The sequence below is a fragment of the Schistocerca nitens genome, chromosome 8, assembly GCF_023898315.1.
Source record: "Schistocerca nitens isolate TAMUIC-IGC-003100 chromosome 8, iqSchNite1.1, whole genome shotgun sequence".
NCBI lineage: Eukaryota > Metazoa > Arthropoda > Insecta > Orthoptera > Acrididae > Schistocerca > Schistocerca nitens.
The window spans coordinates 497,313,471-497,339,664 of record NC_064621.1 but is presented as its reverse complement, the minus strand read 5'-3'; the positions used below and the strand labels follow the sequence as shown (position 1 = coordinate 497,339,664).

The following is a 26,194-nucleotide window of genomic DNA, read 5'->3' as shown; positions in this document are numbered from 1 at the left end:
ATTCCTGTCGTGCGGCCATGCTCAGTTGGAAACCATTTCACATGAATCACCTGAGTATAAATGACAAATCTGCCAATGCACTGTCCTTTTATGCCATGTGTACATGATACTACCATCACTAGTAGATGTGCATATCACTATCCTATGACTTTTGTCACCTCATTGCATGTAGTCAAACTACAAGAGCAAGTTGAAAAGTTATCAGTTAAGCAGATAAAGACTGTGGCTTTTTGGGCAGAAAAATCTATTTACTTTTTGAATATAGTCCCAGTTTATATTTTTGCACTTTACTGTGTGAAGGGACAAATCGTTAAGGAAGGTACTACACTCGGCAAAATTCCCATCAAGGCAGCCATAAAGTTTTCTGTGAACTCAAAATGCTTTTCCAGCCAAAATTGCACTTAGTTTCAGAAATAGAGTGCAATCAGCAAGTGATCTGGTGAATACAGTGGTTATTCTAACAATGTATACTTTAATTTACTCACTTTTCCAATTGCAACACATCTAAGGTGACAAGTGAATTGTCAAGATGAAGGATTTTTATCCATTGTTTTACACTGCAGGACTTAGTTAATTTTTCTTGTAATGAGTGCTACCCTCATTGCTCTGATTGCTGATATTTTCTCTGGTATCAGCTGTTTCATAAACTCTTAATTGCAAATGCTTCAGTGCCACACAGTACACTTTCTCAGTGCTTGATCTGTGCTTCTATTTTTAGTGTGTCCTTCATGTGGAGTAGTACAGCCACATCTGATTTTTTTTTCTTCCAAATGCTGGGTATGAATAATCTGAGTCCTTCTAAATCCTCACCTGCTTTGGATGAATTCCCACGTATGATAAACTACTCAGAACAAATATACATTATTGGGATTTATCCATCTGAATGAAATAGACACAGTGATCACTTTCGAAAGATATGTGAACAAAAGTATTCAGCAAGTGTAGTTGACACTTATTTGAGATTATCATGCAGAATGTATGACATTCACCATTGATATCAATGCCAATATTGTGCAAGTCTGGTAACTTTTTAATGTGCTCTAGTATAGTGAAGAATGTTTTATCATTATTTACTACTGGTAAACTGATGTTCTTTTGATCTAAGTCTAATGTTCTCTCCAAAGATACTGTATATCGTGTAGATCTTTTAGTTAGTCATGCAGAAAGGAAGAAAGATTAGGGTTTAAGTTCTTTCTCTTTGTATCATCCAATGTTTATAATTATATGATTCTAATAGAGGGAAACATTCCACGTAGGAAAAATATATCCAAAAGCAAAGATGATGTGACTTACCAAATGAAAGTGCTGGCAGGTCGACAGACACACAAACAAACACAAACATACACACAAAATTCAAGCTTTCGCAACAAACTGTTGCCTCATCAGGAAAGAGGGAAGGAGAGGAAAAGACGAAAGGATGTGGGTTTTAAGGGAGAGGGTAAGGAGTCATTCCAATCCCGGGAGCGGAAAGACTTACCTTAGGGGGAAAAAAGGACGGGTATACACTCGCACACACACACATATCCATCCACACATATAAAGACACAAGCAGACATATTTAAAGACAAAGAGTTTGGGCAGAGATGTCAGTTGAGGCAGAAGTGCAGAGGCAAAGATGTTGAATGACAGGTGAGGTATGAGTGGCGGCAACTTGAAATTGGCGGAGATTGAGGCCTGGTGGGTAACGGGAAGAGAGGATATATTGAAGAGCAAGTTCCCATCTCCGGAGTTCGGATAGGTTGGTGTTGGTGGGAAGTATCCAGATAACCCAGACGGTGTGCCAAGATGTGCTGGCCGTGCACCAAGGCATGTTTAGCCACAGGGTGATCCTCATTACCAACAAACACTGTCTGCCTGTGTCCATTCATGCGAATGGACAGTTTGTTGCTGGTCATTCCCACATAGAATGCATCACAGTGTAGGCAGGTCAGTTGGTAAATCACATGGGTGCTTTCACACGTGGCTCTGCCTTTGATCGTGTACACCTTCCGGGTTACAGGTACAGGACTAGAGTAGGTGGTGGTGGGAGGGTGAATGGGACAGGTTTTACACCGGGGGCGGTTACAAGGATAGGAGCCAGAGGGTAGGGAAGGTGGTTTGGGGATTTCATAGGGATGAACTAACAGGTTACAAAGGTTAGGTGGACGGCGGAAAGACACTCTTGGTGGAGTGGGGAGGATTTCATGAAGGATGGATCTCATTTCAGGGCAGGATTTGAGGAAGTCGTATCCCCGCTGGAGAGCCACATTCAGAGTCTGGTCCAGTCCCGGAAAGTATCCTGTCACAAGTGGGGCACTTTTGTGGTTCTTCTGTGGGCGGTTCTGGGTTTGAGGGGATGAGGAAGTGGCTCTGGTTATTTGCTTCTGTACCAGGTCGGGAGGGTAGTTACGGGATGCGAAAGCTGTTGTCAGGTTGTTGGTGTAATAGTTCAGGGATTCCGGGCTGGAGCAGATTTGTTTGCCACGAAGACCTAGGCTGTAGGGAAGGGACCGTTTGATGTGGAATGGGTGGCAGCTGTCATAATGCAGGTACTGTTGCTTGTTGGTGGGTTTGATGTGGACAGATGTGTGAAGCTGGCCATTGGACAGATGGAGGTCAACGTCAAGGAAAGTGGCGTGGGATTTGGAGTAGGACCAGGTGAATCTGATGGAACCAAAGGAGTTGAGGTTGGAGAGGAAATTCTGGAGTTCTTCTTCACTGTGAGTCCAGATCATGAAGATGTCATCAATAAATCTGTACCAAACTTTGGGTTGGCAGGCCTGGGTAACCAAGAAGGCTTCCTCTAGGCGACCCATGAATAGGTTGGCGTGCGAGGGGGCCATCCTGGTACCCATGGCTGTTCCCTTTAATTGTTGGTATGTCTGGCCTTCAGAAGTGAAGAAGTTGTGGGTCAGGATGAAGCTGGCTAAGGTAATGAGGAAAGAGGTCTTAGGTAGGGTGGCAGGTGATTGGCATGAAAGGAAGTGCTCCATTGCAGCGAGGCCCTGGACGTGCGGAATATTTGTGTATAAGGAAGTGGCATCAATGGTTACAAGGATGGTTTCCGGGGGTAACAGATTGGGTAAGGATTCCAGGCGTTCGAGAAAGTGGTTGGTGTCTTTGATGAAGGATGGGAGACTGCATGTAATGGGTTGAAGGTGTTGATCTACGTAGGCAGAGATACGCTCTGTGGGGGCTTGGTAACCAGCTACAATGGGGCGGCCGGGATGGTTGGGTTTATGAATTTTGGGAAGAAGGTAGAAGGTAGGGGTGCGGGGTGTCGGTGGGGTCAGGAGGTTGATGGAGTCAGGTGAAAGGTTTTGTAGGGGGCCTAAGGTTCTGAGGATTCCTTGAAGCTCCGCCTGGACATCAGGAATGGGATTACCTTGGTAAACTTTGTATGTGGTGTTGTCTGAAAGCTGACGCAGTCCCTCAGCCACATACTCCCGACGATCAAGTACCACGGTCGTGGAACCCTTGTCCGCCGGAAGAATGACGATGGATCCGTCAGCCTTCAGATCACAGATAGCTTGGGCTTCAGCAGTGGTGATGTTGGGAGTAGGATTAAGGTTTTTTAAGAAGGATTGAGAGGCAAGGCTGGAAGTCAGAAATTCCTGGAAGGTTTGGAGAGGGTGATTTTGAGGAAGAGGAGGTGGGTCCCGCTGTGACGGAGGACGGAACTGTTCCAGGCAGGGTTCAATTTGGATAGTGTCTTGGGGAGTTGGATCATTAGGAGTAGGGTTAGGATCATTTTTCTTCGTGGCAAAGTGATACTTCCAGCAGAGAGTACAAGTGTAGGACAGTAAATCTTTGACGAGGGCTGTTTGGTTGAATCTGGGAGTGGGGCTGAAGGTGAGGCCTTTGGATAGGACAGAGGTTTCGGATTGGGAGAGAGGTTTGGAGGAAAGGTTAACTACTGAATTAGGGTGTTGTGGTTCCAGATTGTGTTGATTGGAATTTTGAGGTTTTGGAGGGAGTGGAGCTGGAAGTGGGAGATTGAGTAGATGGGAGAGACTGGGTTTGTGTGCAATGAGAGGAGGTTGAGGTTTGCTGGAAAGGTTGTGAAGGGTGAGTGAGTTGCCTTTCCGGAGGTGGGAAACCAGGAGATTGGATAGTTTTTTGAGGTGGAGGGTGGCATGCTGTTCTAATTTGCGGTTGGCCTGTAGGAGGATGCTCTGAACAGCCGGTGTGGATGTGGGAGAGGAAAGATTGAGGACTTTTATTAAGGATAGGAGTTGACGGGTGTGTTCGTTGGCTGAGTTGATGTGTAGGTGAAGGATTAGGTGGGTGAGGGCAATGGATTGTTCAGTTTGGAACTGGTATAGGGACTGATGGAAAGAAGGGTTGCAGCCAGAGATGGGAACTTTAAGTGTGAGGCCTTTGGGGGTAATGCCAAATGTCAGACAAGCCCGAGAAAATAAAATATGGGAGCGTAATCTGGCTAGGGCGAGGGCATGTTTGCGGAGGGAATGTAAATAAAACTTAATGGGGTCGTTGTGGGGGTGTTGTGAGGGTGACATGGTATTAGAAGGTGGAAAGTGTAACATGAGGTTGAAATGAAAATGAAAGATAAAAATATATGGGGAGAGATAAAGGGGAACTAGAAAGCAACTGGAGATCTGGTATGAAAAAAGGCGAAAAAGTGTTGGTTAAGTTGATCGTGTGGTGAACTTGGGTTGGTAGACAGCGATGTGCATAAAGGTTAGGTGGTTGTGTTGCCGCTAAAACACGTTAAAGGACGGAGAAATTCGGGAAAATTTCCAAAGAAACGTGTAAATGTATTAAAAGGAGTGGTGTTGTGGTGAAAGATTACGAAAATGGGGCTAACAATTGTCTGACGAAGAAATAATGACGTTAAAACCTGTGGGGAGCGGCTAAAAATGATCAGTGATGTGCGAAAAACGGAAGTGGAAATAAAGCGAAAGTTATTAGAACTAGCCAAAATGGTTGTTTAATACGTGAAAGCAGCTGTTATTGAACTAGAAACGGTGGATTTTATAGCAGCGGTAGTGTTGAAAGCGGAAATTAAATTTTTTTTGGTTATGGTTTGGAAGTGGGTTACGTATTATTGAGTATATATAGGCGGGATAAAATTGTATAGTAGATTACGGTAAAAAGGGGAAGGTGAATACAAAGTGAGACTACTGGTAAAAACAGAAAGAGAAAATAAAAAGAAAATAAGACGACAGGAAAGATTTCGAAATGCAACAGCGACAATAACACACGTAATTGTTGGGTTCAAATTAATGATATGATTATAATAGAGGGAAACATTCCACGTAGGAAAAATATATCCAAAAACAAAGATGATGTGACTTACCAAATGAAACTGCTGGTAGGTCGACAGACACACAAACAAACACAAACATACACACAAAATTCGAGCTTTCGCAACAAACTGTTGCCTCATCTGGAAAGAGGGAAGGAGAGGGAAAGACGAAACGATGTGGGTTTTAAGGGAGAGGGTAAGGAGTCATTCCAATCCCGGGAGCGGAAAGACTTACCTTAGGCGGAAAAAGGACGGGTATACACTCACACACACACACATATCCATCCACTCATATACAGACACAAGCAGACATATTTAAAGACAAAGAGTTTGGGCAGAGATGTCAGTCGAGGCGGAAGTGCAGAGGCAAAGATGTTGTTGTATGACAGGTATAAGTGGCGGCAACTTGAAATTAGCGGAGATTGAGGCCTGGTGGGTAACGGGAAGAGAGGATATATTGAAGAGCCACCATTTCGGCTAGTTCTAATAACTTTCACTTTATTTCCACTTCCGTTTCTTGCACATCACTGATCATTTTTAGCCGCTCCCCACAGGTTTTAACGTCATTATTTCTTCGTCAGACAATTGTTAGCCCCATTTTCGTAATCTTTCACCACAACACCACTCCTTTTAATACATTTACACGTTTCTTTGGAAATTTTCCCGAATTTCTCCGTCCTTTAACGTGTTTTAGCGGCAACACAACCACCTAACCTTTATGCACATCGCTGTCTACCAACCCAAGTTCACCACACGATCAACTTAACCAACACTTTTTCGCCTTTTTTCATACCAGATCTCCAGTTGCTTTCTAGTTCCCCTTTATCTCTCCCCATATATTTTTATCTTTCATTTTCATTTCAACCTCATGTTACACTTTCCACCTTCTAATACCATGTCACCCTCACAACACCCCCACAACGACCCCATTAAGTTTTATTTACATTCCCTCCGCAAACATGCCCTCACCCTAGCCAGATTACGCTCCCATATTTTATTTTCTCGGGCTTGTCTGACATTTGGCATTACCCCCAAAGGCCTCACACTTAAAGTTCCCATCTCTGGCTGCAACCCTTCTTTCCATCAGTCCCTATACCAGTTCCAAACTGAACAATCCATTGCCCTCACCCACCTAATCCTTCACCTACACATCAACTCAGCCAACGAACACACCCGTCAACTCCTATCCTTAATAAAAGTCCTCAATCTTTCCTCTCCCACATCCACACCGGCTGTTCAGAGCATCCTCCTACAGGCCAACCGCAAATTAGAACAGCATGCCACCCTCCACCTCAAAAAACTTTCCAATCTCCTGGTTTCCCATCTCCGGAAAGGCAACTCACTCACCTTTCACAACCTTTCCAGCAAACCTCAACCTCCTCTCATTGCACACAAACCCAGTCTCTCCCATCTACTCAATCTCCCACTTCCAGCTCCACTCCCTCCAAAACCTCAAAATTCCAATCAACGCAATCTGGAACCACAACACCCTAATTCAGTAGTTAACCTTTCCTCCAAACCTAACTCCCAATCCGAAACCTCTGTCCTATCCAAAGGCCTCACCTTCAGCCCCACTCCCAGATTCAACCAAACAGCCCTCGTCAAAGATTTACTGTCCTACACTTGTACTCTCTGCTGGAAGTATCACTTTGCCATGAAGAAAAATGATCCTAACCCTACTCCTAATGATTCAACTCCCCAAGACACTATCCAAATTGAACCCTGCCTGGAACAGTTCCGTCCTCCGTCACAGCGGGACCCACCTCCTCTTCCTCAAAATCACCCTCTCCAAACCTTCCAGGAATTTCTGACTTCCAGCCTTGCCTCTCAATCCTTCTTAAAAAACCTTAATCCTACTCCCAACATCACCACTGCTGAAGCCCAAGCTATCCGTGATCTGAAGGCTGACGGATCCATCGTCATTCTTCCGGCGGACAAGGGTTCCACGACCGTGGTACTTGATCGTCGGGAGTATGTGGCTGAGGGACTGCGTCAGCTTTCAGACAACACCACATACAAAGTTTACCAAGGTAATCCCATTCCTGATGTCCAGGCGGAGCTTCAAGGAATCCTCAGAACCTTAGGCCCCCTACAAAACCTTTCACCTGACTCCATCAACCTCCTGACCCCACTGACACCCCGCACCCCTACCTTCTACCTTCTTCCCAAAATTCATAAACCCAACCATCCCGGCCGCCCCATTGTAGCTGGTTACCAAGCCCCCACAGAGCGTATCTCTGCCTACGTAGATCAACACCTTCAACCCATTACGTGCAGTCTCCCATCCTTTATCAAAGACACCAACCACTTTCTCGAACGCCTGGAATCCTTACCCAATCTGTTACCCCCGGAAACCATCCTTGTAACCATTTATGCCACTTCCTTATACACAAATATTCCGCACGTCCAGGGCCTCGCTGCAATGGAGCACTTCCTTTCATGCCAATCACCTGCCACCCTACCTAAGACCTCTTTCCTCATTACCTTAGCCAGCTTCATCCTGACCCACAACTTCTTCACTTCTGAAGGCCAGACATACCAACAATTAAAGGGAACAGCCATGGGTACCAGGATGGCCCCCTCGCACGCCAACCTATTCATGGGTCGCCTAGAGGAAGCCTTCTTGGTTACCCAGGCCTGCCAACCCAAAGTTTGGTACAGATTTATTGATGACATCTTCATGATCTGGACTCACAGTGAAGAAGAACTCCAGAGTTTCCTCTCCAACCTCAACTCCTTTGGTTCCATCAGATTCACCTGGTCCTACTCCAAATCCCACGCCACTTTCCTTGACGTTGACCTCCATCTGTCCAATGGCCAGCTTCACACATCTGTCCACATCAAACCCACCAACAAGCAACAGTACCTGCATTATGACAGCTGCCACCCATTCCACATCAAACGGTCCCTTCCCTACAGCCTAGGTCTTCGTGGCAAACAAATCTGCTCCAGCCCGGAATCCCTGAACTATTACACCAACAACCTGACAACAGCTTTCGCATCCCGTAACTACCCTCCCGACCTGGTACAGAAGCAAATAACCAGAGCCACTTCCTCATCCCCTCAAACCCAGAACCGCCCACAGAAGAACCACAAAAGTGCCCCACTTGTGACAGGATACTTTCCGGGACTGGACCAGACTCTGAATGTGGCTCTCCAGCAGGGATACGACTTCCTCAAATCCTGCCCTGAAATGAGATCCATCCTTCATGAAATCCTCCCCACTCCACCAAGAGTGTCTTTCCGCCGTCCACCTATCCTTCGTAACCTGTTAGTTCATCCCTATGAAATCCCCAAATCACCTTCCCTGCCCTCTGGCTCCTATCCTTGTAACCGCCTCCGGTGTAAAACCTGTCCCATGCACCCTCCCACCACCACCTACTCCAGTCCTGTAACCCTGAAGGTGTACACGATCAAAGGCAGAGCCACGTGTGAAAGCACCCATGTGATTTACCAACTGACCTGCCTACACTGTGATGCATTCTATGTGGGAATGACCAGCAACAAACTGTCCATTCGCATGAATGGACACAGGCAGACAGTGTTTGTTGGTAATGAGGATCACCCTGTGGCTAAACATGCCTTGGTGCACGGCCAGCACATCTTGGCACAGTGTTACACCGTCCGGGTTATCTGGATACTTCCCACCAACACCAACCTATCCGAACTCCGGAGATGGGAACTTGCTCTTCAATATATCCTCTCTTCCCGTTACCCACCAGGCCTCAATCTCCGCTAATTTCAAGTTGCCGCCACTCATACCTCACCTGTCATTCAACATCTTTGCCTCTGCACTTCTGCCTCGACTGACATCTCTGCCCAAACTCTTTGTCTTTAAATATGTCTGCTTGTGTCTGTATATGAGTGGATGGATATGTGTGTGTGTGCGAGTGTATACCTGTCCTTTTTTCCTCCTAAGGTAAGTCTTTCCGCTCCCGGGATTGGAATGACTCCTTACCCTCTCCCTTAAAACCCACATCCTTTCGTCTTTCCCTCTCCTTCCTTCTTTCCTGATGAGGCAACGGTTTGTTGCGAAAGCTTGAATTTTGTGTGTATGTTTGTGTTTGTTTGTGTGTCTGTCGACCTGCCAGCACTTTCATTTGGTAAGTAACATCATCTTTGTTTTTGGATATAAATGTTTATAATTAATTACACACTATCACTAATTTGCAATAATACATTTTTTTCTACATTTTGAAATATGACTAAGTGTATATAGCTCTAATAATATTCACATTGTTGTGTGAGTTGAAATATCATGATATTTACATGTCGTATTTTTCTTATTGTGTGCTTTTCCCCTCCCATTTCACTACACTGCATGTACAACGAGTTCAGACTTTGCTCTCATACCACAAAATCACTTTCATTTATTCAGTGCTTTCAGGATTTTATTTTGTGTTTAACAGTCTTTCTTCTGTAGCTACACCAACGGCATATTTTCCAAATCTGCATGTTATGTTTTTTCAGTGAGCATGGCTCGTTATTTATATACATATGTGTTTATTTAATTTAATACCTTGTAATGAAACATTTATATCAAAGCTTGCATGTTCATAAGCGCTGATGCATGGCTTTATTTACTGATGCTTGCAGAAAACGCATCTGAATTTAGCAAGAATGATGACACTGAAATTCCTGCTTGGCCTTCCACTGCAACTGAACACATGCTGCCACCTCTTGTGAATCTGCCTATTGAAATTCAACAAAAATCTGCATCTCTCCCTCCTGGATTAGCTCTCACTCCCGGAGAACATGTGAACAAACTGCCTCGAAGCCGGTCAAATGCTGCATACAGACAGACTGAAGCATCTTCAAGCAGCCGCTACAAACGAGCAGCATCTGCTTCAGAACTTGAAATGAATATGTCAAGTATAATTGCCCTAGAAGCTCTCACAAAATCAAGGGAAATGTTTGGCATTGTTGGGGAAGAGGATGAAGATGAAAAAGCAGACATTGCAGAAGATAAGGATGAAAATAAAGAAAAAGATGAAAAGAAAGAGGAAACAACCTTTTTCGGACGGCTCTTGTCGAGACGTAGTGGGAAAAAGAAAAAGGAAAAATCAGATGATGTAGACAGCAATCTTGGTGATAACTTAAACAAACAGATTTCAGCTCCACCAGTGATACCAAAGCGAATAAATGAAGGTGGGCAATATGCCAATGACTTTTTCACTGATTTTACTTCCCATGCGTCATCTAGGCATCATAATACCAAATTACAGCCACGAAGTTCTGCTGCCTCACGTCAGAGAGTAGAACCAATTAATTTACCACCAAGTCCTGAAATAGAAAAAAGAGGAAAAGTTCTTGAAGTCCCTGAAGTTACTTCCATTCCTCCAAATGATTATGGCTCAGATATTTTAGTGACTGACAAAAATGATAACGTAAGTGTAGCAGAAAAATTAGTTCCAGATGTGATGCATGGAAATCTCTCTGTTTCTCCTCCAAAACATGTGTGGACATCACATAGCGCAGGAGGTAGCAAAGAACTTAATTCCACTTCATTGCAGCATATAAATGCAGATAAAAGATCTGAAAGTCAAGATTCTCTCTCCAATGAAAATGAATACAAATCTTCCTTCAGAATTGGTGAAGCACTAACTCGTGAGCAACCACTTCCTAGTGCGTATGATGAAACTGATGAAAGAGAATGCAGTTCCTTGGTGAACACAGTTGAGAAACCAAGCTCTCCAAAATTTCCAGTCAAAAAGTCTCAGAGCTTTAGAACTGATATAGATTTTTCACAGAAAACTCACAAAAAACCAGCATCGAATACAAGCAATACATTAAGTAACATTGTCAAAGAAAGCCAAGATCTGAGCTTTCAGGAAGATGTAAGAGAAGTAGAAGAGACAACAATATCTTACAAAAGCACAATTTCAGCAACAATATCTGCTGATGAAACAAAAATTATGACAATCAGTAGTGAAAGACCACTGAGTACAAAACCAATGGAAAAAGAATTATTGTTTTACGATGAAACCGCTACCAATGAGAAGACAAACCTGTTCGCAAACAATGTTTATGTATCAACAACAAGCGTTCTAAAAGAAAAGACAATTGAAAATATATTCACAAGTGTTTCATCTCCTGATGTTCCTCTAGCTAAGGAAAATGTAGGATCTCTTGAAAAGGCTGCCTCTTCAGAAAGTATCAGTACTGATCATTATTCCAAAACTTCGTCTGTGCTGGACTCTAAACCACCAAAAACATCTTCAGGTAGTGAAAGTGATACCAACTACACTCAACATGTAGTGTTACCACCTGGCACTGATGGTATCACTATCACACAAACATTCACAAAACATGAAGAAACTAAAACAGACTTAAAAGGGAATGGTTCACATTTTATGCAGCAGCATAACATGGATATCTATAAAGGTGAAAATACAATGGAGGAAGTTGTAAAAGCTGACCTCTCAGTAGACACTTGGTCTTCTATAGCCGCAATAAATGATGCAACTCAACAGCCAAATGAGCTTGTAATAACTGCACAAGAATCAACAAAAACTGAGTCGAATTTACCTGAAACGATAAGTGGACAAGAAAGTACTGCAAAGAGTTTTGATAATGTCAGGAAAAGTACTGATTTACCAAAAACATCCCCTGTATTATCTCAGCACGAAAAAGATTCACTTGCACACAATTTTACTCCCCGACCACAACCAACAAAACGTGAACCTCGGCTTGCTACTGCATCAGAACACGTTCCTGAATTTCTCAGAATCCAGCTGAATCGTGTTGATAGTCAGCCTGCAGTGAATGTAATTTTTGATACTGATAAACCTGATCCACAAAGAAGTCGTTTGAAAAGTATTGATGAGAAGTTAGGTATAAAGACTGAACAGACAGATGATGCCGATGAACAAGCAAAAAGGACATCACTCATTTCTGAGACAACCCAGGAAACACATGGAACAACATCTTCCATTAAGCAGAAGCTCTTTAGAGAAGAACAATTCAAAGCAGTTAAGGATGGTGCTGATGGTAGAAATGTAACTGGAAAACCTGCTGGCCACACATCGGATGGCATACAGAAGATATGTGAACCTGCTTCTACATTTGAAGAAATAGCAAAGCCAGAAGCAGGAATAAACAATCCTGTGAAAACAAAGAGAAGTATATCATTAACAGCAACTCCAAGTCAACAGAATAGAAATTACTCAGTTGTTTCAATATCATCTGAAATGCAAACAGCACGCCACCCATCAAAGTTTGCTTTTAAGAAGCAATCGTCTAGTTTTGATTCTCCAGATTCTCATGTCCCTTTGAACGATAATATCCTAAATGAATCTGAAGATATGAAGACCATAAATAAGTATGAAGAGTCCATAAGTACAAAAGATTTTGGTACACAAGATGTAGTAATTCGTAAAAAATCTGTACAAAGGGACCCCATCCTCAGAAAGGAGGAAGACTGTTTTCCTCCTGTTGAAAGGTTTTCATCAGGACGTGAGTCAGTCTGTTCTGAGGCAAGTTCTACGGATAATAGCCATAGGAGCTCAAAATCAAAAGAAACTTTTGGATCAGAGTCAGGCAGTGTATTTGAGAATAGTATGAACGAAGTAGTTCTACGTAAAAAGTCAGTGACAAAAGAGATAGGCCTTAAAAATGAGGAAGAACCTGAGTTACTCAAAGTATTTGCTAGAAGATCTCTTAAACTGAAAGATAGTGATATTGAAGTTCTTAGCCAACAAAGTCTCTCATCAAAGAACCGGGAAAACCAAGCCGTCTCTGACACTCAGGCAACAAAATCAAGAGATAGTGACAAAGAAAATGAATGTGGAGATTCACCTAAAGAAGAGAGGAAAAAGTTGCCTGTTAAGGAACCACTTGTTGAGTCAAAACACCACACAGACATAGTCCCTGAACCACCTATTAAATTAGCTGCCCCCGTGAATAATACCCGACACAGCAGCCCAGCAAATTTTAAGTATCAAAGAAGTATAAGTGGAAGCAGCACTGCGAGCAATGAGAACACAAACATAAATGAGAACATTTTATCACCCTATAAAAAGGATAACATGAGCCCCGAAAAACGCATTAGAAATAGAACTGTTCCTGAATCACAGCGCACAGACAGTTGCTTCATTTCTTCAGAAAGAACTCCACACAGAGCTTGGGCAAACATATATAAAGAGAAAGAAATGCACATTGTAAGCACTGAGAGCAAAACAGCAGCAGAGAGACTGAATACCCAGACTGATAATGAGACTAATGCTTCAGAGGTTGAAGAAAGCAGCATTCCAAGATTCAAGCGCATACAGCAGAGGCGAGAGGAATGGGAGCAACGAGCACAGCTGGCCTCAAAGAGGAATCTGCCTTAGGTGCTAAAACTGGTAAGTGCAATCAAAAATTTAAAAAAAGTATAGATGCTAGAAATTACACATTTCATATCAGTTACTTGTACAGCTGAAAGTTCTAAAGTAACCGACAAGTATGAAATTTTAAGCCTACAACCTTACATTTTTATTTCGGAACTGACTTACTTACAACTGATTCTATGCTTAATAAGCTTTTGAACTCGCTTGCTGAAGTGTAATTAACAACATGTTTCATTTTATACTATGCAGTCAAACAGAGCTCAACAACATATATTGTATACAGCAGACATTTTGTATTTATGTTTACAAAACATTAAGCTAAAAATTAAAGACAAAAATTGAAAACACAAATAAATAAATTGAGCTTATATTTGACTAACAGACTGCTAAATAAACACTTCCTTTTGAATTTGATGAAGTGTTACACAATATAACAGGTACTATAAGTAATGAGTATGCATCTCACCATACAGTGGAGATGCTGAGTCACTGATACGCACAACAAAAAGGCTGCCACAAAATAAGCTTTCGGTCAACAAGGCCAATGTCCAAAATAGACCTTCCCCCCTCCTCACACACACACACACACACAAAAGCATTCTAGTCAGAATGGCTGTGGATAGAAGGTGTGCTTGCTTGTGTGAATGTCTGTGTTTCTTTCTTTTCAGAAGAAGCCCTTCACTGAAAGCTCGTATGTAACTGTCTTTTTGATGATCCAGACTGTAACTCAATGTATTGTCTTTATGGTGAGAGGAGTCTGTCCATTCTATAGTATTTCTGGTATTCCAAACTGGATTCCCCTTTGTTTGACTTCTTGACTATAGGTAGTTGCAATGAAGTTGAGAAGAAGGCCTGTGACCATTATGGAAACTCAGCACATCGTATGTCTGTGGTTTATTGGGTCACTAAACTCAACAGATGTAAACTCAACAGTTGTAAACTCAACAGTTGTAAAAAATTATATTTGTGGACATGTTTTGAGCATAGCCTACCATCAGCAAATCTCCCAAATGAAACACCATTTCCTGAAAGAATAAGCACAATGTATCCATGCCACTAAGAGTAAAAGTATTCCAAAACATTCAAAATTAAGTCTAGATAACATATAGAAATCTTTAACACATAGTGCAGTGTCACATAATTACAATCACAACACTGGAGTTCAACTAATGGCAGGCTACTGTTTAAAAGAGTAATTATCAATACATGCCACCCAGTGGCATCACTTTATGTTTGTAGTGGCTTTAAAAATATAAGCTAAAAGTAAGCAGACAAATTAATACAAAAAGAATATCAGAAAGAACGTAAAGATAATTGGAGCAACCACCTATAAGAAAATTAAAACAGTAGTTCCCAGTGAAATCTGCAAGGATTTATTCCACAAGTTTAACAATAACAATGCATATGGTATTACAATAGATAAAGCTCTTCTGGATATGGTCTGGACCCAGTGTGGTGCTGTGGTTAGGGCATGGCTGGCACTTGGTAATGCTCGGTGGGGCGCAGCAGGCACCTGGTAATTGACACTGCAACGAGTGTGGTGTGATGGTCTCCATTGAGACTTGCAGCATCAGTAGCACAATGAGCCAGCTGCTATTGCTGCATGCATTGGCAGCTGCTGGCAAAGCAGCACTGAATCAGCGTTGACCTCCTGGGATTGAGCCCTACAGGTCACTGAGGGAAATTTTACTCTGGCTGATAGTGGAGTCGGCGGCAGCTGGGACTCTACCAGCATTGCTGCCCAGAACATGACGATGCCAACAGAGTTATCTGGCCGATGAGTAAGCAACACTGCTGGCAGGTGTTAGGGATCGATGGGAGTGATGGCTTGACCACTGGTGGCCCCCAAGTGCACACTGATATTGATGGGCCAATGAGATGGATGTTGTGGCTCTGACTAGTGGGCTGCAGTGGCTGATGTAATTGCCCAGAGTGTGAGAACGTCTGCTTGTTTGTGGCTTCAGCACAGCCTATGAAGGTAGGCAGACTGATATGTGCATAATCACATGACTATGATCTCAGCGCTGCTATTGATAGTGTACACACATACATCTGTAGCCACATGACTGCAGATGAGGGACATATTCCTGTGATCACCACGCTGCTATCAGCAGCAAGTGTACAGCTTAGCAGGGAACTGGTGCCTCCACACTGCTGTCAGCAGTGAGTGTACAGCTAGCAGGGAATTGGTGCCTCTGACAAAAAAAAATGCCTTCAGCCAGCCACCAGATAAACAGCAGCATGGAGGGGTAATTTTAGTGGTTGTAGTGACTCAGGTAAGGACTAGCTATAACACTCCTCCAAGCTTAGGAGGAGATAGTGGGGTGATCTCAACTGAAAAGAAATGACAGAAGAGGGGGAAATGGAACCCCAGAGACCCTGGGTGGAGGGTCCATGAGGAACACCATAAGGAAGAGCGACTGCAAGGGCATTGACAGCCATTAGAACCGAAGGCTTGATGGTAGCTCCCAAGATGCACGGTGTGCAGAAAAACATGCAAAGGAGAGCCAGGAAGGAGGCCCAAAGTGTCGGTGAAGATGTCACAAGGTGTGCCACAGGCATAGGACAATGACATGTGCAAATGATAGGAAGATGCACCACTGAAAAGAAAGACAGACAATGCACAGGCACCCAGAGAAAGGCTTGGGATTGAAAAATGCTTTGCAGCCTGTAGGGTTGGCAACAATGTCAGGCGCAGAAGTGCCAAAGATTACACAGAAAGCACAGAAGAACATGATTAGGACTAACAGGTGTCCCGCAACAGTGGGAAACCGTGATGGTGTCATCGGCAGCTAATGGGAGGAGAGACCCAACCAACAGCAGCTGCTGGATACATGACAGGGCTGGCCAGGCACCTGCAGCTGGTGGGAGTCATGAGCTTGATCATCGACAGCCGGTGGAGATGCAGAAGGATAAGCAGGGTGTTAGCCCAGATGCTGGGAATGCTGGAACAACCACATCACCACCTTATGTGCCCACGCATGGCAGTAAGAGCACAGACATTGGCAGCCACTGGCAAGGCAGTGCTTGATCAGCAGTGACCACCAATGGTGTGGCGACACCAACAGGCCAGTGAGAGTGATGTTGCTATGGTCTCTGCTGCATTGGCGGCAGCTGGAAGATAGTGCTCAGCCAGTGAGACTGCCTGGGACGATATCGATGGAGTGTGCTGGCATAGAGCTGAAACATTAGTAAGTGTCAGGGACCAAAGGGAGTGATGGGTCACCCAAGGCAGCCCCCAAGGATGTGGCAATACTGATGGACAGGTGAGACGGTTGATGAGACTCTGACTGGTGGGCTGCAAGAGCCCGGCGTAATTGCCAAGACTGGACTGGACTGGACTGGACTGGCCTCAGCACAGCCTATAAAGGAAGGTGAACTGATTCACCAGTAATCACGTGACTTTGGTTGTAGTGCCACTATGGACGGTGCATACGCAGTAGCCATGTGATCACAGATGAAGAAAATAGTTTCGTAATCACCAACCCACTGTCAGTGGTGCATTTGCTGCTTAATGGGAAATTGCAGCCCAGCCAAAAGACATCCACAGTATCCAAGATAATGTTGGTGATTGTAGTGGCCCAGTTAGGGTCCAGCCAAAACAAAAACTGTAGTCAAAAGCGTACAGACAGAGTACATAAAAAATCATGTGATTCATATGAGAGCAGATGGGAAGGGGATGACTGGAGGACAGGGATGAGCATGTTGGGACAGGCTCTAACCAATTGTATCTCTTACAAATGAGAGCGAATAACACTGAAAATTGGCGAATCTAGCATTATAGAAGAATAAATCACTTCAAGGTGTTTAGGAAATGCATGAACACCATAACAAGGAGAGGAAGTGGAGGCATCAGGTATGGGGATAAGTAACTTCATTGATTTGTAGACTGTAATAATTAAATTTATAAAACAACCAAATAATTGTAACTGTCAAATAGTACCTGCATCTAAGTGAATAAGGAGTTTTCACTTCACACTTTATGCTCTCCCCCATTCCCTCTCCCCCCTCTCCTTCTGTGTGTGTGTGTGTGTGTGTGTGTGTGTGTGTGTGTGTGTTTTTACCTTTCTGGATATTCTCTGAATACCTAGGTTTCAAATTCCCTTGCACAGTGTGTTCTTACTGCATTTGTGCCTTGAAAATGACAGGGTGTGCACTTGTTGAAATAACAGTGGACACTGAAGACATCACTGGGCTGCATTCAATTAAATTATATGAACATTTTATATGCTAGGAGAAACTCGGGTTTCACAATATGAACCACAATACACAAGAGAGAAAATATGATATCTCTTTATACCACCATGTCATTCCTTTGAAAACTCACTAATTTCAGTTTCAATGCTTCCCTGTCTTCCACCAGTTCCCAGATGTAACATGTACTGATTTCTTTGAGATGTGTCCAACACTCCTCAGAATGGTCTGCACTATACTTTTCTCCAAATCTAACTTTCACACCTCCCTCCAAAATTTTCATTGTTTTGTAAAGATTATACATGATATGAAGAACCCATATTATGATTTTCACACTGTTGTTATAAGGCTTCAAAAAGGGGAAAAATATTGTTGACTGCACCATGCGGTACTTAGGGGCTCAGTTTCTGCACTGTTTTCAAATAGATGGTATGATGCAGAAGCAACAGCTTTCTTCTGTTCCTGAACATGAAAAGTAGTAGTAAAATGTTGACGCCATTCTAAAGCACGGTGATAGATGATGACAGACTTTCTGATGCACTGTGGTATAAAAGCAAAATGGTGGCCTTGTAGAAGTGTCAGGCAAAGGTAGTTATGTGGGAGGGGGGCTGCAAGGTTGGTGACTCTCAGGCCTAAGTGTGCAGGAGCAGCCCTAGCTCCTTTCCCCCAAGCTAGACATCAGTGAATGGTATGTAGAGAATATCAGTGCATGGTAGTGGTCCAGTGGGTGGCTGCCCTTGGCTGGGGCTCATCCTACATGCCTATTCCCTACACCAACACAATTATAGAAGTACTATGTTCTCATGAAACACAAAATTTATTTTATGGCTATTTTGTGTCTGAGATTGTGAGAGCTATCAAAACAATTATAGAAGTACTATGTTCTCATGAAATACAAAATTTATTTAATGGCTATTTTGTGTCTGACATTGTGAGAGCTATGAATGTATCCAACTTCAGCTCCTTCCTCATGCTGAACAATGTGGTACATTCCCCAAGAATATGGGCCATTGTCCAGGGGGCATAAACAAATTAGGTTGGAGTCATTTTTATTATGATGAAATGTGTCGGTCTACCTGGTGTGACATCTTTGGGATGTCATTCAAACAACTGTGATTCACTTAACCTGTCTTAATTTGTTAGGGGTGGCTGTAATTTGCTATTCCTCTAGCAATAATTTTAAAATTAAATGCTTTTGTTGTAAGTGTACATCAGCAGCAGCTGTTCAAAGATCTAAAAATCTTTTCATGGCTTGTTTGGCCATTTTATCAGCCAGGTGTATGAATGTAATGAAGAAGCCAGCATGGTGAAACTGCTAACTGGTCCTAGATGTCAAATACCAGTATTTAATGTTGGTAACATTTAACAGTGGTTTGTAAGCATCTCATTGAATCACAGCAAAATAGGAAGCTCTTTCTCTACTGATGTGATGCAGGGATTGGGTGATGGCTGAAATTTCAACAGTAAACACAGTACATGCATTCGGTATGGATCACTGTTCAGAGCCACCTGTGTGACTGAAAGCAAAGCTAACTCAACTGTTAATTCTTGAACCATAAATGTAGACTTTTTTTGGGTTGGGATAGTATTTGAGAACTGAGCAAAGCAGTCATCAGAAGATGTTCTCCCTTGACCCAAGAGGCAGGCTAGAAGCATCACAGAATGAATCAGTTACCATGGAGGTACCCTAGGAAGAGATATGTGTGCATAAACCAGTGAAGGAGGTTACAGGTCATTTCTCAGAGCTTCTATTTTTGTCCAGACTGGTTTACTTATTCAATGTTTGGTTCATAAAGAGTGTGTCCTGATGGTGATGAAAAAGAACTTAGTAACATATGTGATTGGGCATCTGATGGATTGTTGGTGAAAAAAAAAAACTTAGTAACATACATGGTTGGGCATCTGGTGGATGTTATTGTGTAATTTACGTGTAACTGCTGTCACAAGACTCTTAGTGATGGGGTTCCTGTCTCTTCCAGCAGATTGTTGATAGAGTTCACATGGAAAGCTCCAGTTGTCAGTGTCATGCCACCATGGTAGACCAGACTGAAGAAATATTATACTAAAAGAGCAACTTGATCCATACATAACAACCCATAGTGAATTGTAAAAATGTTGCTGAGTCATGTGATCACCTTCCCAATTGGTGCTACTGAGGAATCAGTGTGTATTGAGCTTCATCATGCAGTTGGCTTTCAGTTGACATAAATACAGGTGGCAATCATCAGCTTGCTGTCAAGGAGAAAACTCAGGAAACAGTGTTCAATCAATTCTAGTAATTTGTCGCCTACATATAGCTCAGGGACCATAGATGGGCTTTTGATAGAGATAACTGAAGTCCATATTTCTGTACTCAGTTTTGTGCCTTTGGGTGCTGGAGGTGATGCTCAGCAGTGCCTATTGTGCATCACTGTGCTGGAGGCAAAAGTCATCCATATATAGTGATGGTAAGACCATCTGGCCCACTGTGGTTATGAACTGCTTTAATACTGATGCCAAACACTGTGACACTCAGGGCAAATACCTGGGATTCTCCATCCTCCTGTTCACATCATCCACTTAGATCACTCCAATCCGGACACAAAGACTAGATACAGATAGGAAGTTACTTATGAAAATCTGCAGGTGGCCCAAAAACTACATCCATGGAGTGTTGATAGGTTGTGATGATGCCAGGCACTATTGTGTGTTTAATGCAGATAAGAGGACACAGCAATTAGGTGGTGGCAATTTACAAAAGTGTCTCGAGCTGTGGAGTCCAAATGTACCAGGGGTTAGTGGTGTATTAGAATGCATGGAAGCCAAATTTGATATCAGAATAAGAGCCCATATGACTTGAGGCACCCAAGAATTCACCAGTTTACCATCCTTTCTAATAGCTTGAAAAAGTCTGTATGTTATGCAGATTCGTCTTTAACTATGTGATGAGTGTGTTTCCTTTCCAGGCTTCACAAAGGGACAATATTCCTTTCTTGTCACTTCCCTTGGCAAGTATGATTAAAGCTTTTGAATCTTCTTGGATTTCTTGCTGTGTCAGTTCACAGTGAGCCTGTAATGTTTCTGAAGGCCTGTGCTATACACTTCCATCTTTTGTAAAAGTGCCAGGACCCATAGCCGGTTGTCTTTGGCCATTGATGGTGGGTCACCACATTGGCCCCTCAACAGCAATTTAACCAACACCCAGCCCTAGGTTTATATGGCTTACATATTGCACTGATGCTCAATGAAATATCCTACAGGGTTATTACAAATGATTGAAGCGATTTCACAGCTCTACAATAACTTTATTATTTGAGATATTTTCACAATGCTTTGCACACACATACAAAAACTCAAAAAGTTTTTTTAGGCATTCACAAATGTTCGATATGTGCCCCTTTAGTGATTCGGCAGACATCAAGCCGATAATCAAGTTCCTCCCACACTCAGCGCAGCATGTCCCCATCAATGAGTTCGAAAGCATCGTTGATGCAAGCTCGCAGTTCTGGCATGTTTCTTGGTAGAGGAGTTTTAAACACTGAATCTTTCACATAACCCCACAGAAAGAAATCGCATGGGGTTAAGTCGGGAGAGCGTGGAGGCCATGACATGAATTGCTGATCATGATTTCCACCACGACCGATCCATTGGTTTTCCAATCTCCTGTTTAAGAAATGCCGAACATCATGATGGAAGTGCGGTGGAGCACCATCCTGTTGAAAGATGAAGTCGGCGCTGTCGGTCTCCAGTTGCGGCATGAGCCAATTTTCCAGCATTTCCAGATACACGTATCCTGTAACGTTTTTTTCGCAGAAGAAAAAGGGGCTGTAAACTTTAAACCGTGAGATTGCACAAAACACGTTAACTTTTGGTGAATTGCGAATTTGCTGCACAAATGCGTGAGGATTCTCTACCGCCCAGATTCGCACATTGTGTCTGTTCACTTCACCATTAAGAAAAAATGTTGCTTCATCACTGAAAACAAGTTTCGCACTGAACGCATCCTCTTCCATGAGCTGTTGCAACCTCGCCGAAAATTCAAAGCATTTGACTTTGTCATCGGGTGTCAGGGCTTGTAGCAATTGTAAACGGTAAGGCTTCTGCTTTAGCCTTTTCCGTAAGATTTTCGAAACCGTCGGCTGTGGTACGTTTAGCTCCCTGCTTGCTTTATTCGTCGACTTCCGCGGGCTACGTGTGAAACTTGCCCGCACGCGTTCAACCGTTTCTTCGCTCACTGCAGGCCGACTCATTGATTTCCCCTTACAGAGGCATCCAGAAGCTCTAAACTGCACATACCATCGCCGAATGGAGTTAGCAGTTGGTGGATCTTTGTTGAACTTTGTCCTGAAGTGTCGTTGCACTGTTATGACTGACTGATGTGAGTGCATTTCAAGCACGACATACGCTTTCTCGGCTCCTGTCGCCATTTTGTCTCACTGCGCTCTCGAGCGCTCTGGTGGCAGAAACCTGAAGTGCGGCTTCAGCCAAACAAAACTTTATGAGTTTTTCTACGTATCTGTAGTGTGTCGTGACCATATGTCAATGAATGGAGCTACAGTGAATTTATGAAATCGCTTCAATCATTTGTAATAGCCCTGTACATGTCTTACTTCTTCCAATGCAGGTTTATGAACTGCGCTGAAGGCAAACATCCCTACCACATGTCATGAGGTTTGGTGTCATACTTGATCTAAATGCCTCCTGAACAGTAGTGTTGCAGAATCCATTTTCTGGGCAGATCACAGACATATTCTTGAAATTAAACTTATGCTCCTCCATTAAACACTGCTCAGCAAACATTGATTCATCTATAACTTTGTATTACATTGCACGTATGTTCAGTACAATGTACAGAATACAGCCCTGTGTCAGTCTGATGTAAAGACTTTCCGTATTAGAAAGGAATGTAATAGATCTCAGATCTATGAAGCCCAAGGTTGTATTTTATGATGCTCAAACATTTGTTAGTGTTTGTTGGTGATCAGAAGGTGACTTGATTCCTTCTTGTTTAGAGCTTGACCAATTCTTGTGAAGGCTGAGTTAGCATACAGTAAGAATGCAGTTATGGTATCTTTCTTCAGTCTTTACCTAAGTCTCTTTTCTTCAGTGCATCTTGTCAACCTTCACTGGAAGCAATAAGATGGGAGTGACATGCTGCATTTCATGTGGTGACAATGGAGAGCAAATGCAAGCTTCTCTCCATGTAAACAAAAGGTCAGGTGACAAACTGTTGTGTAGGGTCTGTCATGGGGATTTGAATTTCAGTCACTCCTGACTATACAAGGAGTTGGATAGCAAAATACTAGCATTTTGCCAGAAGATTGGAAGGAGTGTATATACCTTCTGAAACATTGTTCACCTCAGTGAACTGATGTGGGAAGAAACCCAAGATTTTTATTGTACTGACATGTCACAAAAACCTTCATTTGGATAACATTCTTATCTGACATGATGACTTTATTTATCTGGTTCATTTCAACTTTTTGCCTCGCAGCCTAGATAACAAAAGGGAAAAAACTGTGACCTCACAAGATCAAGCTATGTCATTCAGTTCTAGGATGCATTCTGAACAATACTGTAGTACTTATTAATGTTGTTTATGTCACTTTTGTCTTGGTTTAGTTGCACTTTTATGTCTGAAAATCATCATACTGAAATTGTACTCTCTTTATTTTACAGAATGTAACCCAAGAAGAAACAAAAGAAATGTTCTCCTCCATTGCTGGAGATGGTAGCAAATTACATGAATATTTTGTTACTCACTTCACAAAGAGTGAAATTGGTTTCATGGAGCAATCACTGCAACTACATAAACCATATTTTGTAATCCTAATGGCCAAGTATTTCAATACTGGAGACGATTGTGTAATTTTACACTTTTGAGATAAAATATTAGTTTGTCACATGAATAGCTTTTCATAACATTTTGTGAGATGAGGTTACATATTTTAGACTTTTCTATGTCCAAAGGTGCATAGTTTCATTGTGGAGTTTTTGTGGTAATGCATTTCAGATGAGACATTTATTTCAAATGACTTATAAATAAATACTACCCTGTGCAAGAAAAATGAAACTATAAAAACAAAGCACGATGGTTAGCATTGGAAGAGAGACTCTGTCACAGCTTAGAGATGAAAAATGTCATGAAGTAGAACTCAGCAACTGAGTTTTTAATAAGTTTGGCTAACTGACCTACATCTCTATCGAAATTCAACTTTTTTTAACAAGCTGAAGGAATTTGTAACATTAGATATCTGTGTAATGATCTGCTGACCAATAACCACACATTCAGAAGTGATCTTCCAGCAGATATCTTGAAAGTTATTAATGGTGTATTAATGTCTGAAAACCATGCATTTGAATTCACTTTTGAGCTCATTCATGACAATGAAATATATGTTTGTTTTTTTTCCTCCCTCATGTGAATTAGTTAATTATGTAAAGAGAGTATTTCTCCATGTTCTTTCAGTCACAAAATTTGAAAGAGTTTTATTTCATGATTTCTTTATCTTGAAGCAAGATACCATACATCAACACTTCTTTCATTTATAATCATTCCACTGTTTGTTATTTTCCTTGTTTTTGGAAAATGCTTGTAAAATTTAAATTTTCTTTACAGATTCTAGTTTCTGATGTGCTATGCATCTGCTATTATGCTTAAATAATTCCACAACCATTATACACAGTATGTGTCTTCTGTGTTCTGTTCTTTTGATGAAGCAATTGCCATGTGACAATGGCATCTCACATAACTGTTGAATCATTCTTTTATATTTTCCAGAATAGACAGAGAGTATACTTCTAGATAAAGTGAATTAAAATTTATGGCATATCATAAATTAATTTTACATACTTTCATTTCTGGACTGTGTTAACTAATGAGTGATATTTTTGTATAAGTGTGTACATATATATTTAATTGTATATAAACACAATTGTATTATATCTCCATAGGTACAGTATACTATTTCCAAATATTTTTGTTGTATTAAGCCATTGTACTTTTTGGTACTATCAGAATTGTGATCTGTGTATGGCAGGTGTATTTTTGTTCAATAAACCATATAGGAGAGTTTCCCTCTTAAATGTATTATGTGCATAAAACAATAAATTAGCTAGCACCTCCACACAAGTGCCTTTCAGGGATGATCCTGTCTAAGAATGAGTGAAAAGTGCTTTGCATGCATCCAAGAACTATTATTCTGTGCAAGGATGCCAACTGTATGGTTGTCAAAATTAAAATGTAGTTTATTGATTTTCCTAACAGATTTCCATATTTATCACATGACTGAACTGTCACTGTAAATATTTGATTATTGCAATATATATTGTGGTATTTGTTAAAAGTATTAAAAGTTTAAATGTGCAAGTAAACTATGTTGTAGAAAGTTCATTTTAGATCATTTAAACAGGAAGGCTGTGTGTGTCTGTGTCTTACTATGTAGTGTTACAAAATATAAATATGTTGCTTTAGAAAAGCACAGAGCATATTTTTATGAAAGGAAGTCATGCCTACAGCTTAATTGCTATCAATGTGAAAAGATGAATCATGATGTAAATTACCTTCTCAAAACCTATATGTACATCATCCATATTATTTACGCTTTGTACATGCTGAAAATTGGAAATGATTTTGTTAACAAGGCAACATTAAACATTTAAATATATATATATATTTCATCCACAAGGTTATATTTCATCTCTCACCAATAACAACATCCTGAGATAATATACATTTCTTACGAATAATGCTCCTGCAGAAGCCAGCATCATAACAGAGAGTAAAATATAATTAAGATGACGTGTGTCTCCTGCACTACCGCTTAGTGTGTAGACAATGAGTGACTTATTTAAATTTTATAATACCTTGGAAGTTCAAATGTATTTGTAAGTCTAAACACACAAACAACACGCACATGTGCACATGCTCATATGCACACATACACACATCGTACTGCAAGACACAAACAATAGTGCATCCGAAAAGAGCAAAGTTCGTTTATCCACATTTGAATAAATAACAAACATCGAAATGGTACAATAAGCAGCAGAACACATTTTGAGAATGGGCAGCTACCATGCTGTCCTTATATAGAGAACAACACCAGCAGGCAGTGCAGCAGGTGCCATGCTGTGTCCACAAACTGTAGAGGGCCTCTGGTGGCCAGCCCAAGTAGATGCAGTTGGTGACCAATCAATCAATCTCTTTATTCATCCATTAAAAATATACATTGTATGAATGTAGTCAATTACAATATAGTTTCTTATATTTAATTTGTTTAAAAAAACTTTGAATATTTTATATCGGTGTGTGTGTATATGTCTGCTTGTGAGATGTCTGCTTGTGTCTGTATATGTGTGGATGGATATGTGTGTGTGTGTGTGTGTGTGTGTGTGTGTGTGTGCGCGAGTGTATACCCGTCCTTTTTTCCCCCTAAGGTAAGTC

General features: G+C 41.8%; 1 protein-coding gene across 1 annotated transcript in view; it reads left to right on the top strand.

Moving 5' to 3' along the window:
- LOC126199256 (uncharacterized) overlaps window positions 1–25,422 on the top strand; it is a 281,991-nt gene extending 256,569 nt beyond the window's left edge. The window contains exons 7-8 of the mRNA XM_049936053.1: window positions 9,986–13,590; window positions 23,428–25,422. Coding sequence (XP_049792010.1) covers window positions 9,986–13,578 — 3,593 coding nt within the window. The 3' untranslated portion in view covers window positions 13,579–13,590; window positions 23,428–25,422. The remainder of the gene's footprint in view (window positions 1–9,985; window positions 13,591–23,427) is intronic.
- Window positions 25,423–26,194: the final 772 nt, after the last annotated feature.